This window comes from Apteryx rowi, unplaced genomic scaffold (genome assembly GCF_003343035.1).
Source record: "Apteryx rowi isolate R43461 unplaced genomic scaffold, aptRow1 scaffold_1737, whole genome shotgun sequence".
Taxonomy (NCBI): Eukaryota; Metazoa; Chordata; class Aves; order Apterygiformes; family Apterygidae; genus Apteryx; species Apteryx rowi.
The window spans coordinates 1-18,069 of NW_020448016.1; the positions used below are offsets into that span (position 1 = coordinate 1).

Consider the following 18,069-nt stretch of genomic DNA (forward strand, 5'->3'; position numbering starts at 1 on the left):
TGCCTGACACCTGCCTCTAGCCCTGGCACCCAGGTCCTCGGCCTCTTACCAGTGCTCTGGCCAGCACAGCCGTCACACTCCCACAGGCCCGTGGCATCCCCCACGGAGGAGCATCGGCGGTGGCTCACGCTGGCAGCGCATGAGGAGCACAGCAGCAGTTGCCATGGGCTGCGGAAGCAAACAGGCTGGTGACCACGGAGGCCCCAGCAGGGAGTGATGCCAGGAAGTCTCCCAAGGACAAAGTGGCCAGAGAGGGGCAGTGCCCAGCAGAGCTGCCTGGCCTGGCCCCACCTGGCTGCCAAGAGTCCTTGCTCCCCAAGTGCTGGCTGAGACAAACGAACCTGGGCAGAACCCAGGACCCTGGGGGGCCCCCCACCTTGTTGCAAGCCCTTCAAACATCTGGCCAAGCCACTGCTAAGGCATCTGCCTCCTCTGAGGAGCCCGGGAAACTGCTCCTGCAGAGACTTACCCCTCCTCTTCTGACTGCTCCCTGCCTCCCTGGTAAAGGCACCGGCTGGCATCACAGTGGCTATACGTTCCATATAAGTCTTCAAAGTTCTCCTCTTCCTCCTCCTCCTCCCAAGCCGGTCTTCTGAGGGAGAAGGAAGGAAAGGACATGAGCCTCCCTCACCCCCAGCATCAGTCAGATCCTGACTGCAGGCCCCTGGTCTTCTGCACCCCTTTGTTTTCACCACCTCAGTGAAGCAGGGGACTAGGCTAGCAGGACACTTGGGGGCCAGGCCTCTTTGGGAGTCCCACCCAGGCCTCGCTGGGCCCCCTTCAGGCCTGACGTTCCCCCTCTGCAAAATGGGAATGCCGCCACTGACCTCTGCTCTCAACTGCCTGAGCTGCTTGCGGGGGAAACCAAGAGGGAAGAGCCCTAACAGGAGTTCAGTGGGAGCTCTCCTTGCCCCAGAAGAGCTTTGAGGGAGAGAAGCTGACCCCAGGTGAAAAAAAAAGCAGAAAGCAGCTGGACAGTCTCCGGGAACAGCAAATCCCTCCACAGCTCATAACCACCAATACCCTAATTCTTCCTCAGCCAGTCCCTTTCCTGCGGCAGGAACAGAGCACGGAACATCCCTGTAGGCAGAGCTGTATCATCCTCTCCTCCAGGCACATCTCTCTTGCTGGAGATACAGCCTGTGTGGAGGGACTGTGGGCTGGGCGGGAATTCTCCTCTCTTCTACGCATCGCGAGAGGGAAGAAGAGAACCAACCTGTCAGGTATGCGGATACCCAGGCGCCACATCTCGGGCAGAAACTTCTCACGGTCCTTGCACAAGGGACACGCAAAGTGCTTCAAAGCAGAATGGAGAGCATGTCCCTGCAGGAGAGAGACTACCAGTGTGAGCGGGACACTGCTGCCTGCTGGGCACCTCTGGTCCTTAGGAGGCGGGAGAGGGAAGGGTCTCCTACCTGGATGCAGCTGCGGTGGAACCAGGCGTGCTTGCAGAAGGGACACACCATGGTGCTGTAGGAGGTCCTGTCCTCCACGGGCTCCATGCAGATGATGCACGTGGTGTCCCCATCTTGGTGCGTCTCCACTCTCTGCTCTGGGCGATGCTCCCAGCACAACGACCTGAGCGAAGACAAAGAGGTGAGCCTGCAGGATCTGCAGGAGTCCTTCCTTGTCTCTGGATGAGGCTTCCCATGGCTGTAGAGGCCATCAGCTCTGCAGCGCTCTGTGCACACGTCCCTTTTCCCATGCCTTTCCTCCCAACATGTTCCCCCCGCAAAAGGGCTCGGCATGTGCTGGCTGAGGCTGGGGCTCCACACTTGCTTGAAGGGCCCTGGGACACTCCTGCCAAGCTGGGGGCTTTGCCTGCAGGGTGGAGGCCTTGACAAAAACACACGTTTGCCAGCCTTCAGCCCTTAGGAATCCATCCTGACCCCCCGGGGGCTGAGACCAATGGACTGCCGGGGCATTGCTGATGGCACACCCTCCTGCTCGGCTCCAGCACCACAGGGAAGGGGGAAAAATGGTACATGAGCCCTCCATGCCCTGGATCAGGCCCTGCGGGACACTTGCAGGGGTCACTGCAGGGCAGAGCAGGCAGGTTCCCCAAACGCTTGGCCAGTGACGGCAGCAGGGAGCAGGAGGGGATTTTAGGCGCGGGAGGCTCCAGCCCAAGCAATGGCAGCCCTTACCTGAACTCCCCAAAGAACTGCGAGACGCAGCCCTGTTCGGACCCGCAGGGGAAGTGGAACTTGCGGGTGCACCGCTTCTGCTGGCATGCAACGGTGGCCCCCATCTTTCCACAGACACAGCAGGTCTGCAAAGAGCACAGCAGCCCCCCGCTCACCATCAAGGACACTGGTCAGGGACCTCGAGCTCTGCCCTGCCCTTCAGGGAAGGACACAGGGATCTCTGGGCCTGGCTCGGCTCACGCAGGAGCCTTCTGTTAAAGAGCCCTCACCTTTCCAGCTTGTCCCCAAAACACTCTGCCCATTGGCATCAGGTAAAGAAACCAATCAGGTGACCCTGAGCGGCTGATGGGGAGCCGGGAGTGGCAGCAGGGAATGCCTGCAGCCGGGCTCTCCCTCCTCTCTCAGCATCCCTAGGGAGCTAGCTCCCTTCTTGCCGAGACAGACACGCAGGAGCACTTGGGACTCTCATGCAAGCTGGGCTCTTGACCTCCTGGGAGTGGCTAGGGAAGGCCATGAGGGAGACCAGTCACAGCAACACAGCCCTCCTCCCCTGCTACATCCTTACCTTCTGAGCTGCCCGATTCACTGCCTGCCTGATATCCCCAGGGAGGAACTGGCAGAATCCATCCTCATCGGTGCCTCTCTGGTAAAGCCCTTCAGCAAGATACTGGAAGGCAGCAAAGTGCAGGAGCTCATCAGATCAGTGAGACAGGCACCATTCTTGACGGATTGTCCTGAGCCTTGAGAGACAGCAGGGGCAGGCAGTGCCTAGCTCCTCCTGGGAGTGGGCGAGCTGCAGTAGTCCTCGTCCTTAGACCTCATCCTGAACAAGAAGGCATGGGGAGGGCTGAGCCTCGGGTGTGCTGTGGTATTGCAAGCCACCGACCCAGAGAACTGTGGAGAACAGCTGGTGGACACCACTGCAGAGCTGTTGCTCAGGAAAGCTACTCAAGGACTCCCCGGGGCTGGGCACATTCTCTTTTGAGCACCAGCTTGGGAGGGCTGGATCTCCCCCACACAGGGAATAGGGTCGCTCAGCAGCACCCGGGTAGGGAGGCTGTGCTGGGAGTGCAGGAGGAGGAGTTGACACCTACAGGGCACCTGGGGCTGCAATTTCACACATGCACACGCGCCCCTTGGGGTGCCAGGGCAAAGCTGTGGGCAGCCCCAGGGGAACTCACCAGGCAAAACTCATGTGCGCGGAGGCCGTCCTCCTGGCACGTCTGCCCGTAGACATCCGGGTCAGAGTGAGCACGGTGACACAGCACACACTCTGGAGGCAGGGAGGGAAGGAGCGAGGGAGAGCACACATCACCCCCACTGAGCACCTCTCGAGGGGCTGGGGAAAGTCAACCTGAGGGATTCCCCCGAGAGAACATCCTCTCTCTGCTGTGCCATGGGGTGCAGCAGGCCTGGAGCTGTTGGAAGGGCCCTTTGGGGCCTCGGAGAGGAAGGGGGGCATTGCCGGCATGTGCATCACAACAGGCGCCCAGGGGAGTGATGGGCAGGAGGTGGCAGACAGCCTGGGGAAGGGTGTCGCTGGGTCCCAGGAGTCAGAGCGCCTCCCCACAGGGCGTGGGGCTTTGCCTTCACAGCCGGTCCCCATCCACCGCCATGCACATCCCGCTCCCACGGAAATCCCAGCAATGTGCCGATTCCAGCGCCCACCTCTCCCCGGCTGTGGCTCCCGCTCTCTCCCTGCCCGCGCCTTCCCCTTTCCTCCCTGGACTCCTGGAGCACAGCGACCTCTGGGCAGCACCTGCCCTCCCCACACAGCCCTCCCTCCCAACACGTCCCTCCCCACACAACAAGCGTCCCTTGCTGAGGACAAGACGGGAACCTGCAACGAGGCTCTTGGGGACCTCCTGCAGCCCATGGCCACCTCTCCCAGCTCCGCACAAAAGTCACCCCCACAATGCCTTTGCGCAGCCGCTGGCTTCTGGGAGCTGCTGGGATACTTTGCTCTCACCATCCTCCCTCGACTGGCGGGCCTTCCGCTTCATGGCGGCCACAGTGCAGATCGGTCCCGAGAGCTCTGAAAAGTCCTTGCCACAGCTGGGCTGGGCTTTCCCCTCCAGAGGCTCCTGTGCCGACCCTGAGGGACAAGCAGGACAAGGGTGTGACTCCAGCACAGCACCAGGACCTCAGAGGCATGGGCACCCGCTCCCTCCCTCAGCAGCGCCCAACAAGCCCCTCTGCTGCCCTAACGCGGGGCTCTCAAAGCCTCAAGCAAAGGCTGGTGCTCCCCAAGTCCCTGTCACACTACATTCAAGGGGCACCGATGATGGGCACCGGAGGCTGACAGCCCTGGAGCTCTGCGGGTCACCCAAGAAGTGGGACTGTCACCCTGGCTGCCCTTTCCCTCCTGCGCAGGACCCCCTGATCCATACCCCTCCCCAAGCCATCCCTCTGACAAACACCTGCCCCCACTCACCTCACCAGGTTGCTCAGAGGTGCTGCCTCCCAACCTAGTGCCAGCCAGAGACCAGCAGGTCTTTATCTACTGGCCCTGGTGACCCGTGTCATCGCACTGTCCACTGTGACACCATCCCCATTGTCTGTCACTAGGATCCATGTGAAGAATAATTCTGGGGGCCAGAATCTGGGGACAAGAGCCCTCGGCTACCCTGGCAAACAGGGATTTTCCTCCTGCGCCTTCTTCTGACCCCTCGCAACAAGCAGAACCTACCATTCAGGCCCCTCGGCGAGATGGCCGACAAAGAGACCCTCCCATTGCTCCCTGGCTCTGGGGAGAAATCCTCCACCCTTGGGGGCTGCGTTTCCCTCACACACCCTCGTCTCTGCCTGCCGGTCCTGCTCCCAAGCTCCCTTGGCCTCCTCCCAGCTGGCAGGGACAGGCACGTCTCCATTGCAGGGACAGCTGGGGCTGGGCAGCACCAGGGGATTCTCTCCTAGGGCCTAAAGCAGCAACATCCACCCCAGAGCCACCCGGCCACTTCCCTCTCCACTGAAACCTGCTCTCCCACGCGTGCCCTGACCCCGAGAGTGAGGCAGAAAAGCAGGGAGGCTCTGCCGTCCCTCCTGCCCTCACTCCAACAAACAAACACGGGCCTCTTGGATCGCTCCTGGCTCTCTCCCAGTGCCTGCACCCTCGCGGTCCCCTCTCCTTCTTCCCACTGTGGGGTTCCTTGCAGTTGTCCAGAAACATACTCCAACAGCTCTCTGCAGAGTAGTCGTGCAAAGCAAAAATTCTTAAAGCTATGGGGGCTAAGAGCCTAACTACAGAAAAGCACTTTGGCTCAGGGCAGGAATGATTCTTGTGGCTTACTTAGCTTACTTGTCATTCTAAAAGAGAAAACTCAATGTGTTAGTCACGCTGCTGCACAAGCAGCAGTCTTCCCGACCCACTGACCTCCTGAGACCCCTGACGGTCCTCCTTTCGGTGATGCTGCACAGTCATCAAAGTTGAAACTAAAACCAGCCTGAAGAATCATACAAGATTCAAGGGTTCTATACTCTGATGTAGAACAGACATCGTTTCCTTCCAAGGCTGAGCAGTTGGTTTCCTGTACACGGCTACATCTAAAATGAAGGGAAAAGCTGACCACTTTTCTTGAGTAATGAGGACACTGACAGCAGCAGCGGGAGTGCCACACCAGCATGCCTCCCCTCAGCTCTGGAGGTGCCATCCCTAGGGTCGGCCAGTCTGGAGCTCCATGCAGTCTTTACTCCTCGGTGAGCGGGGCCAGGGACAAGCCAAAGAGTGGCAGCCATCTGTCTCCCAGAGCCTGCTCAGAGGAGAGGCCCAGGCATTTCTGACCGGGGGCATCTGGTAAAAGACTCCCGAGCCCAGGACACAGCTTTGGCAGAGTGAAGGTACCTCAGTCCAGTCTCTTTCCTTGCCCGCTCCCCTGACAGAGGAGCTCCCAAAGTCACCTGGGGCTGCGTTGCTGGACGAGGTTGTCCCCTGGCAGTGGCAGTGCTTGCACAGTGCTTCGGGACCCCTGGCTGGGTTGGCCTGGGCACCCAGGAGCTGCCTGGCTGTGCCAGCCCCTGGTTGGTAAGCCCTGCTGCTCTCCTGTGATGGGATGCAGTGCCCTGCAGCTCTGCTCTGTGGGTGCCCAGCGCTGCCCGGAGCTGAGTTTCCACCTCCCGCTCTTGGGATCCATGTCCTCCCCTTCACACCCCAAAGACCCAGCACTCCAGCAAACCAAACACACGCACACGAACGCAGCCAGGGCTGTGCATCAGGCAGCGAGGCTTGGGCTCAATCCCTCCTCTCTCCAAGAGGGCTAAGCCAGCTCTTCCCTCCTCCCCACAGAGTCCCCATCACCAGGGCATGTGCTGGCCACTGCAGGACCCCTGCACTCCCCTGCCAGTGACCAACAGGGACTGGGAGATCCCTGAGTCCCAACAACCAGGGCTGCAGCTGAATAGTTACAGCACGGCCTTCGGAGACAGCTGTCCTGGCAGCAGGGACTGACAGGCAACCCTGACTCGGAGCTGTCCTCTTCCTGCCCCTCCAAAGCTCACATGTTGCTAAAGGAAGGTTTTCTGCCCCACCAAGGAAAGAGTCGCATCAGTTTGGGGCCTTGGTTTAATTCAAGAGAACAAAACTCAGAGTGTGCTGGCACAGCTGGCAGTCACTGTCACCACTCCCTCTGGCACTGTTCATACTGGTCCTGGTGTCAAGGCTTCCCCCGAGTGCTAAGGAGTGAATAGGAAGGGTTCAGTGCGAGGGACAGGGAGAAGGCACAGAAATAGCACATGGTGACCTGGACCTGCATCTGCTGGAGTTTCAGTGCCCTCTGTGAGGCGATAGCGACCCTCGTGCGCAAAGGCTAGTACTGAGTCAGGCAGGCATGAGATGCTGGACTGGCCAGGTACCGACCCTCAGGGCAAAGTGCCTCAGTCTTGAGGCTCTGGGAGCGAAGGACAGACTCTCTGGTTTGGAAAGGGAGAGCCAAACATCAAACATCTTCTGCTACGCTGGACTTCTATGTCCCTCTTTCCATCCTTTTCTCAGTGCCCAACAAACACTCTCTGAATATAAGGGGTGTCTGATCCATGGCCCTGGGGCTTGTTCGTGGTGAAGTGTAGCTACAGCAGCAATGACAACTTCTCTTTCCCACTCTGTCTGAGACCCTGCCCCAGCCCTGYGTGCATGGTGCCAGTTGTGCCCACAGCCTCTTCAATTCAGGACGAGGTGCCAGCATTTGCTTGGGGTGTCAGAGAGGCCCCTGGCATCAGGGTCGAACCCAGGTCAATCTCATGTTGCAAGAAGCCAGAGGCTGCTGTATCCAGCCCCAAGGCTCTGGGATCTGGATCCTTGACACCTCTGTGGGGCACCGCCACTTGACTGTCCCCGGCCTTTCCGGTAGCTGGCGCGCACACACTCAGCCTTTGGTCTTTAGCCTCTGCCTTTTTCTCTGTTACAGAGCTGAAGAGTGAAGTTTTCTTTTTCTCCTCTGCTCATTTCTTCTGGCAGAGGAGGGGTTTCCTGCTTGCTGACTGTTCTTCCCGGCAGCTTCTCATTGGTCAGGCATCGTCAGCTGGGAACCGGAAGAAGTCAGGGTCAATATCTGGGAGCATTCCAGGACTTGGAATGGACTTGGAGTTGGAAAGGCCCACACTTGGACTTCCAGACATCGTTTGCTTCCAAGACTGAGAGGTCGGTTTGCTGTATACGGCAAATCAAGGAATCTAAATCTAAAATCAAGGGAAAAGCTGACCTCTTTCTTTGAATAATGAGAAGGAAAAAAGCCAATCAGTATGAAGCACGGGTACCAGGAGACATTTCTCTGTTCTGTCATTATTGCTCTTGTCTCAGCTTACTACTTTAGCTCAAGTAGTAAACCTTCACAAAGTAAGATCTTCACAATGAAATGCTGTAAGAGCAAGTCTTCCCACAGAAAGAGAGAGACCACCACCTCTAGCACAGTAGTTAACTGTCTACATTCAAGTTCTCTTTCAATTGTGAATGCAGCTGACAGCAGATTAGAGGAAAAATTATCCTTTCTGAACCAGCGATTACTTTCTTCACTTGAAAAGGCAGCAGAGGACAGCAGAAATGTGGAAGTCCACATACATTAGGGTAAGGAAGGCTCCAAGGGGCAGAAATCTTTGAAGGGTCATGATGGAAAGACAGGCAGGAAATAGAGACTGTCCTTTTATTCTCATTTTCTTTACAGTTGTAGGAAGTCTCTAAAACAAGATCCATCACAGAGACAGGATGAAACAGTTTTGCCAGTTGACCTGCAGAGGGACAGATCGTCTCACTCCAGAAATGTCCAGTTATCACACGTGAATTTTATTCCTGCTCGGCAACACATCTCCACTTAAAAGTTCAGTTTGTTACTCTGTGCACATGATTTGCCAGACTTCCTTTTCTATTAAGTTGCCACCTGCTTTCATATTTATTCAGGGCGCCTTAATTGTATTCCTACCGCTTGAAAATAAAACAACAATCTTAACACAAACAGAATTTGGGTGGGTGGAAAGGCAAAGGGAGGGACTTGATTCTGAGGGCTAATAGGGAACAGATGGCATAGACAACAGCAATGCTGAGGGGGTTGGGTTTTCTTTTTGAGAGGTGAACTTGCCACCACTGATCCCAAATTTTAACCTACTCTTCAAAGCTTAGAGGAACTTCTTAAAGGCACATACGTATTGCAACAATTTTGTCCTGGCATGTTTTACAAGGTTTCAAAAGGCCCCTAATGAATGTAACGGACGTGAAGCAGCAATAAGGAGCATGTTGTGTAGGAGCGCTTCTTTCACTTACAAGAGGGAAAAGCATGAAAATACCAGCAGTTCTGCCAGTCAGGTACAGAATATTACGGACTAATAATGCTGGGCCCTGGGGAACAGCAGGAGCTGGACTCTGCAGGTGAAACAATAAAAGTAGGCATATCCAAAAACTACTACTAGCCGTGACTGGAATAATAATTTCTCGGGAAAGGAACACCTACTTTGGGGAGTGCTACACTTGCCCCTAGCTTGGCATTAGTACTGATCACCCCATCAGGGTGCAATTCTTTACTGAATCAGGTCTTTTTCCCCAATGATAAGCCTCTAAAGAGAAGAAAGTTATGCTACTCTGGCAGCTCTGGGGGAGGAAAAGCACTTTGTTGTTCACGCAAACTCGCAACACGGATACTTGGTGCCTTTCAGTGAGCACTGGTAGCAAAGGAAGAAATCTCATCCTCTCCCCTGCTTGCACCAGCACAAACATATCGGTGGCAAAGCACATCGGTGACCTGGCTAAAACTAGCCTGCTTTCAAAGAAAATGTCACTTTTTCCCCACATCAGTTCCCCAAGCTGTTCTGAGATGCAGCCACTCAAACACCTGCATGGGTACAAGCTGGTTGAAGAAATCAGCGCCTGTCAACAGCAGTGCTGCCTGAAAGGGGAAATGAAAGTAAGAACAGGCCCTGGGTGCAGATTTTCCTACCAAAGCTAGTAAAGCAAAAGTTAGACTGATAAGCGTGCCCTACACACCACAGTGAAAACTGGTACTCGGCATAAGATGAGACAACTTCAGAGAAACTTTCACATAAACGCTGTAAAACAAAGCCTGTAAACTGTATGCACAAAAGTCATCTGCAAGCCTTCAGGAAAAGCATGTGAGTTGGTAAGAACAGGATTTCAACAGACTAGGTCCTCAATACTCCAATGAGCTTATTCCCTCTAATACACAATTATACAACCAAAAACACTCCAGAAATCCTATCTCCCATCACTGCCGGCATTTGAAATCTAAGCGAGTGGTTTACTAACTATCTTTGGAAAGGCTCCCAGTCTCTTTCTTCTTCAGAGAAGCTTTCCCTCTTCTCACTCCTCTGTTAGAGGAAGCTTGCTCTTGGTCAGCACCATCCATCCACTCTGACGGTAAACATATCATCATTTCATTTCACAAATCATTTCATCGTTACTTCTGTTTTAATTTCTGAATTTGGGCTTAGCCTGGGAACATGGAGCATTATACTATCTTTCCTTCAGCACTATGGATCTAGGACTTCCAAACAAACAGGTAGGATACATTCAGCCAGAATGGAGAATTCACAGAAGCAGGGTGTCTTTTTCCTTACTTCTGAATTACTTCCAGTTTAATCTTTCTTTTGGGGTTTGAGTTTTCCCTTTATTTTTTCACAAGGTCACTGAAACAAAAGCAATAACTGTTCCTGGAGCAGGCTTTAATGACCAGCTGTTCCTTTGGGTCTGCTCAACAAACTTCTTCCTTGAGGAAGGAAAAATCTTTGCCGTCAGCTGCAACGCAGAGCCTGTGAGATGAAACCAGGCTGCTATAGGCAGGCTTTCCTACTATCAGACCATTCTCATTCGTAACACCTCATCTCAGTGAAGCAGTTTTATGCCTCCTCTTTGCTCGTGTTGCCCTCCAGAGAGTTCCAAAGCGGAGCCGTTCTTGTCCAATCCCTTTTCTTGGTATTTTCATAAAATTGCCCACAGAGAATGATGGCTCTCTCCTTTTCTTGAGTTGGCATGTAGCTGCGGAGGGAGGAGAGGGCCTGGAAAGGAAGCCTGACCTGTAAATGAGTGTGGATGCTGGAAAGCTTCCCTGTCGAGGTCAGAAAGCAGGGACCAGCAGAACAGGCTACGCAGTATCAGCTCTGAGGATCACCTTTATTGGTCAGCTCGTTTACATTCGGAGTCCTGCCTGTGGGAAGGAAGATCCCCTTGCAGCGGTGCAGCCTGGGGCCTGTCTGGCTGGGGAGCAGCTCTGCTGGAAAGGCCCTGGGGGCTTGGTGGGCAGCAAGCTGAACCGGAGCCTGCAGGGAGCCCTGGCAGCAGAGGAGGCCCACAGCGTTCTGCGCTGTACGACCAGGAGCAGGGCCAGTAAATGGGGAGAAGTGATTATGCCCCTTCACGCAGCCCGCCTTAGCACAGTGTCTGGTTTGGGGCCCCACAATACAAGAAGGACATCAGTAATCTGTAGTGAGTTCAGCAGTGAGCCCCCAAGATGGTCAGGGAGAGACTGAAGGAGCCGGGCTTGTTCAGCCTGGAGAAGAGGAGAAGGCTTTGCGGGAAGGCCTTCACAGCAGCCCTCCAGCACTCCCAAGGAGGTTGTTGAGAAGAGAGAGCTAGGCTCCTAGTGGTGCATGCTGGGAGGATGAGAGGCAGTGGGCAAAAGTTGAAAGAGGAGAGGTTCTGACTGGATATGCGGAAAAACTTTTTCACCATGGGACAGTCAAGCGGTGGAACAGGTTGCCCAGAGAGGTGGCGCAGTCTCCATCCTTGGAGGTTTCCAGTACCAGACTGAATAAAGCCCTGAGCAGCCAAGTCTGACCCCATAGCAAAGTCTCACCCTGCTGGGAGCAGGAGGTGCGACTAGAGACCGCCTGAGGTCCCTTCCAACCTGAGTTATCCTATGGTCTTCTCCTGTAATCCTAAGAGATGTGCAATGCAGTGGTGTCCCTGCCTCGCCCCACAGCAATTGTAGTCCAGTGGCCCCCTCTCTGGGGACAGGACAGGGATCCATGCACCAGAGTGCAGGGAGTGACCTTCAGCCCAGGAAAACCTCCTTGTGCATCTCCCTGACCCATGGCCCCCTTGGGGAGTGGGCAGTGGGGTGGAGTCAGCTCCCTAAACTGCCCAGTGCAGCCGCCCTGCCCATTGTTAGGCAACACCTGGCAGGGTTGGGGCTGTGGGGGTCCCTGCAGCTCCTCTCTTACACGGTCTGGGGGTCAGTGGGACATGTGGCCCGGCAGCAAGAGCTGCCCTCTCCCCCGCTGCGCCCGACCTCTCCCCACACATCCCTGTGAGGCTGGCGTGAGCCCAGGTTGCTCTCACCACTGCTCCGCTTTGGAGGAGCTGCTTTGCCGTGCAAAGGAGAAGGCGACGGGAGGTTGTGGGATCGTGGTAGAGGCTGTGTGGTGAAGTGAAGAACAGGAGGAGAAGATTGGAGAGAAACATTTTCCTGGTTTCCTTCCTCCTTCATGTGCTGAGCCACAGGGAGGGGGAAAGAGAGATGGACTTCTGGGGCCTTTGCCACAGGACACAGCACATACCCACGTTCCCCACACTCAGCACAAAGTGTGAGGCCTTCAGGAGCTCTTTCTTGAGGGTTGTCACATGGAGAAGGAACTCAAAAGCTAGCTGTGCAAAGTGGTGGAAACCTGCTGTGATGGCGATGTGAACAGACTGGGCATTGCATGGGGAGTTGTGACTGTCCCTTAGGGCTGAGGTGCCAATCTGTCATCCAGGGCTCCAGGGTCCTGTTCCTGGCTCTGGCCCTGCCTTCCTGGGGCAGCACCAGGCAGAAGTACCTGGCCCTACGGGTTGCTGCTAGCCTCGCAATGGGGATGACCCACCCTGAGCTTGTGGCTGGGTGGAGGAGTTGGAGCTGCTCAGGTGGGCGTGCAGAGTCTCTGTGCAAGCACCTGATGTGGGGGAAACTGACCCCTGCAGGGGAGGCACTGGGGGATGCCTCGAGACTCCTGTGGGCACAGCCCCATCCTCTCCCTAGGGGGAGATCCATTGCCAAGTTTCCCCAGTGTGGAGTGGAAAGGAGTCCTGGCTGGAGAAGCCTGAGGTGTCGTGCAGCTCTGGCTGGGCTCTGGAGAGACTGCTGGCAATGCATGTGTTAGGCATGAATCTTTTGACTTTCCCCTGATGATTTAAGGATTTCCCCTGGGCGAGGGGGTGCGATTATTCTTCCCTGCCTCTGAAAGCAAAAAACCCACCCCGGAAGGACACTGCAGCTCCTCTGTCAAGAGAGGCAAATTATCGAGCCTAGCCCCATGTGAGAAAGTGTTGGACACTTTCTGGGGTTTCTCTAGGGCCCACAGCTAGACTGGGAAGACCAAGCTGAAAACAGGGACATTTTGGGGGGTTGCTTTCATTGCTGGCAACCCCTTGATCTTACCCAGGTGGGCCGCTTGCTCTGCTTGTGCTTTGTCAGATCTTTCTTTGAGGCTGAAGAGTAAGGAGAAGAAAAAGATCTGGAGTCTCTAGGTCTTCTCAGGAGCTTTCCAAAGAGCCCATCTTGCTTCTCTGTACATCATGAGTGGCCCGGGCTCAAAGCCCTGTCCCTGTGCTCTGATGAATCGTGAGTTAATTTTCCCCTCTGCAGAACTCTTACTATGGCTCCTTTGGCTTCTCTCTTGTTTTGGGGCTCCTGACAGGGCTGCATAGGTTTTCCTTTTCTCTCTACCTGTCATGGTTCATTGTGATTGCTCTGATTTACAGGACAGCGTATGGTGTGAAACAAACTTCATTTTTACAAGCTCATTCGGTAAAAAAAGCAAACAAGGGGTTAATCCTTTCTCTATAGACTAGCTTCAACCAACCTACCAGAAACCTGCCAAACACTCAGGGCAGTACTTTTCATGATTTCCCCACTGTTCACATCCACGAGCATCAAGTAGATTCCCTATTCATTTGCTTCCTTGAGCTGGAGCCCATATTCTATTCGTTATAATGATGGGCAGGGGGGTGTACTGGTAAATTGGTTCTTCTCTCGTTTCCTTACTTATGGTGCGGTAATAAATAGATCCACTCCACAGACTTCTCTTGCTTCCTGCCCCTGAAGATACAGTTTTGGTAAACTGGGGTTTACAGTCCTGACACCAATCCGCTAATAGGGCCCCAACATGGCAGGATTTCCAGTGTGGATCCTATTGACTTATTGTTCATATGCATTTACAACAAACGTTTGCATGGAAACACAAGCAACAGCACTGCTGGTGTTAGAAACAAAATTGTGAATGCCAGCAGACATCTCCTCCTTCAAAATCTGTTGGAGTTTTTTCCAAGGACTTAGACCAATAGTCAGGGTTTTAGTAGTTGTGTCCCTTCCCTTTACCACACCCACGATCTGACCAATTATAGCTTGTTTGCTTCATTGTCCTCACCTAGACACTTAATTATTGACGATCTCTAAGTCCATGGAATTCAACACTCCTGCACCCAGTCCAGCAGCTCCCCATCCGGTAGAAAGATCCCTAACTGTGTGGGTTTTCCAGTGGGACTTAAGCTGTTGATCATATATGGGTAGTGTCCACTGTGAGCCATGTGAACATACCTTACTGATATTAACATTGTCCCATCGAATCTTAATGAAAAATTCATGTACTTCAGAGGTAAAAAACTGCAAATCTTCTGGGAACTCCTTGGGCAACTACTACTGGTATTGCAGTAGTGGTAGTGGGAATCAGGGAAATTTCACATTGCATACTGCCCCATGTGGCACATGAGCCATGAGCTCGGCGGTTAATTGGCACACAGACTCCCATAATGAGTCCCAGGGGCTCCATTGCCTGCGGGCGTCGCCACCCCTTGTTGGCATTATCTGATATTTTTACATGTGTACAGTTGTGTAAGAGGACAAACTTTATAGACCCTTCACTAGTATTGTGGTCATACTGGGGGCTATGGTCTCCTTCTATAACGTATTAGTTTCCCCAACCTGGGTCCAGGTTCCTGGATCAGGACTACTAACACTTGAGCAGAAGGTAAGGTTGGTGTGGGCAATCAGGTGGATACCTTGGTTTTGACTATCCCACTGGTGGGTTGAAGATATGTCAGGCCTCACACGCCATGCCTCAGAGGAGGTTACCAACATTGGTGGTTTTGCAGGATTGTTGCAGAGTGCGTCAACTTTTCTGTGATAGCATCCTAGATTTCCCAGCACAAGGATTAGGAACACCAGTCTGTTCAGACTGTTCAAAACCTTGGTACAGCGGACTGCCAGGAGAAGTCTGATGGGAGTTTAAGGCTTGCACGGCCTCCCATAAGTTTCTTCCCCGATTAGTGCCATACAGGAGCATTATGAGGGGAATGAGGCTTGGTAATGATTCCCTGTTCTTCCAGGTGTTTTATCACTTCAGTAATAGGATGGAAGGCATCAGAAGGCAACTTGTACCATGGAATATTAACTAGCTTGCTGCATGGTAGGGGAGTAGCCATCTGTAACGAGCTAACAGTTAAGGGTGCGTCGATGTGGCGTAGATCGTGAGGCAAAGGGAGTGGTGTCCCTATTTCCCATTTTCCCCGCAAGTCCGCCCGTGACTGGCCCTTCAGTACATCCATGCCAAAGATATTGCATGGACCTGAGAGCAAGGTTGAGCAGCCTGTCCATCCATGAGACAGGATTAATTTAGCCCTGACCAGGGGGTGGGTAGTGACTTGTCCATTGACACCTACAATAGAAACTAACTCTTCGCTAAGTGGAGGCTGCCCTTTGTAAGTGTCCTTATTCACCATTGAGATTTGGGCTCCTGTGTCGATAAGGAATGAAGTAAAGTAGCAATCATTATCTGCGACCGTCATGTTGCGGCTTGAATCCTTAGAAGTGGGAGCAGTGGCCGCTAGTACTTGCCCTGACTCAAGCCCTGACCCTAGGTTCCCACATATTCACGATCTAGGTTCAGCGCTGGTAGATTTGGATATCTCCCCAGGCTCATGTTCCTGGTATCCTGTGGCTCCCTCATTTACGTCATTACATTCTTAAATGGTTGGGCATCTCCCCCATCCCCTGATCCAGGTGCCAGAGGATTGTCACAGGGAAGTAAGGAGGGAAACCTGTCCCATTGCTGTAAAACAGGAGTTGGCAGCCCATTTAACTGCCTTGGAGAGAGCCCTTTATCTTAACACAATTGCCATAATTTCTTACATTCAGTAGTGACTGTGGGTGCTCCCCAGTTTCCCTGTTTTGCTTTCCCCTTTTGCTTAGAGACAGGCTGTCTCTTGTCCATTGCATTTACTTTAGCCAATGTTCTCCACTGGTTTTTCTCTTCTGTGATGTATAGTAGGAACTCCTCTAGCATCCGTTGGAGGACCTCTTGGAAGGTGTTACCATTTAAACCTGCCATAACCGCTAAGGCTAATGATTTCAACACTCCCTCTGCTCCCTTTACTGGGGGATGGAGATGTCCTGGCTCACAAATAACCGTCCAGGGATTCCGTTCTGCGGGAGGGGGTTGTCTGGCACCTGGGGCAACGGATGCTGGTCCTTCCAGTTGAGCTAAGAAGGCAATTTTGTTTGTGCAAGGCAGTTTGTGAACTGGCTGCTGAGTTCTATGGCCATGCGCTTTTCCCCGCACAATCAGTAGGATGCAAAGTGCGCCCCCAGCATAAAGTGCAGGTCCCTAAGGGACTTGTAATATTGGGTCCTACGGTATCTAACAATATTCCTGGACCTAATGCTCATGGTTGAGCTTCATGTGGGGTAAGATGGAGCTGGTTGGCTCTGGCTGTCCAAATCCATGCTAGTCATTCCACAGGTGTTTCCCTGGTTGGGCTTGGTATGTCCCCTCCAGACCTCTTAATTCTAAGGCAGTAAGCCCTCTTGTGGTTGTTACAGGGGCGGGTGGGTTTTGTGCCCCCACGAGCGTGCCCCGTTGTTCAGTCTTGATGACTGGTGCCAAGAGGGCAGGAGAGGAGGACTCATCCCCTTCATCAACTGGCCCTGAGGGAAGAGGGTCAGAGTGCAATGGACCCCAATATCCCCATCCCAATCATCGTCATACATGGCACAGCAGTCTTTAACTGGGTCCACTGTAGAGGCTTCCAGCAACCTTCTCCTGCACCCCTCAGCTTCCACAATGATCTGGGGCTGGAGTTTTGACTCAAGCAACTGATTTGCACTTCTAATTATCTACACTTTACCTCCTAAGTCTTCTTTCCATTTTTCTCCTCCTCATTCTCTTTTTGCAAGCGCATGGTCTCCCCCTTCAATTCTTCAGTCTGATCCGTGGCTGCTCTAAGACAAGTGCCTAGTAGCCAGCACACAGCATCTTTTCCTTTTCCCTTCTTTAGCTTACAAGAAGCTCACCATTGGTCAAACTCATGCCAGATTTCTTCAGCATTTGTGCAGTGGCTCTCGACCCAGGACAAATCCCACGTAGGGTTTTGCCATCCCTCTTTCTCAAAGTAATCTCCCGGTTGTTGCCATTCGCTATTTAGTTTTTCATTTGTGGCCATGACACACACGCACGTGTGCACGTACACACGCAGACACACACGCACTCCCTCTACACTCACACGTAAACAATTGCCCCGATGGGCACAGCAGAGCACTTGCTACCTGCCAACAGAACATGTCTGAGAGAGATCCTGCTTCTGACACCAACAAAAATGTCATGGTTCATTGTGATCTCTCAGATTTACAGGACAGCGTACTGTGTGAAGCGAACTTCATTTTCACAAGCTCATTAGGTTAAAAAAAGAAAGCAAACAAGGGGTTAATCCTTTCTCTGTAGGCTAGCCTAAATTGTTAGTGCTCTAGTTACTTAATTTGCTAGTTTGCTAAGTTGAGTGCCTATGAGCAAAATAGTTACCTAACCGACAGTGAGAGTGCTCATCCTTCCTCCTCCGTTACGATGAGGGTGTCCCCCTGACTTGCGCTGGGAAGCATGAGAGCCTCAGCAGTCTGGCTGCTGGTGGAGCCGCTTGAAAGGTTGTTTGGGTGAGCTGATGTATTTGTACCTTCCGGCTGGGAAGTTTGGTCTGTACCAACCCTATGGGTCGCTTCAGTTACTGGGCAAGAACTTGCTTAATTCTGGAGAGTTTGGGTCTTCTCAGGTGTTAACAAGCAGTTACTTATAAAACCGAAAAGATGGCAGGCCTCATTCTTTTCTGTCCTTGAGTACCTGGCATAGCTGTTGCTCTCGCTTTAGCCTAACGGCGTTGCTCCCGGCAGAGCCCAGGCATTAGCATGAGCTGTGTGTTAGGCCCAAAGCCTGAGCAGGAGTCGAGTGAACAATCACAGCACCTCTAGGGAAGTAGAGCTGTTACATTATATTGATTAGAATAGGTTATACTTGGTAGATTAGATGAAGGTATAATTGCAGGTGTTGGGTACAGTACAATCTGATGAACTAGGTACAGTACAATCTGATGAACTAGGTACAGTACGGTCTGATGAACTAGGTAAATGATAAGCAAATCTTGGCAACAGTAACTGAAGAAACTATAAATGGGAAACAATCACGTAGCCTA

General features: G+C 53.2%; 1 protein-coding gene across 1 annotated transcript; it reads right to left on the bottom strand.

The window, feature by feature from the left end:
• Positions 1–469: 469 nt before the first annotated feature.
• On the bottom strand, positions 470–4,242 carry LOC112963695 (PHD finger protein 7-like; the record flags this gene model as incomplete). The annotated part of the gene is made up of 7 exons (XM_026061006.1): positions 470–592; positions 1,217–1,323; positions 1,416–1,578; positions 2,148–2,272; positions 2,713–2,814; positions 3,329–3,420; positions 4,117–4,242. Coding segments are annotated over 7 exons (838 nt in total), but the record flags the coding sequence as incomplete, so codon positions are not given.
• Positions 4,243–18,069: the final 13,827 nt, after the last annotated feature.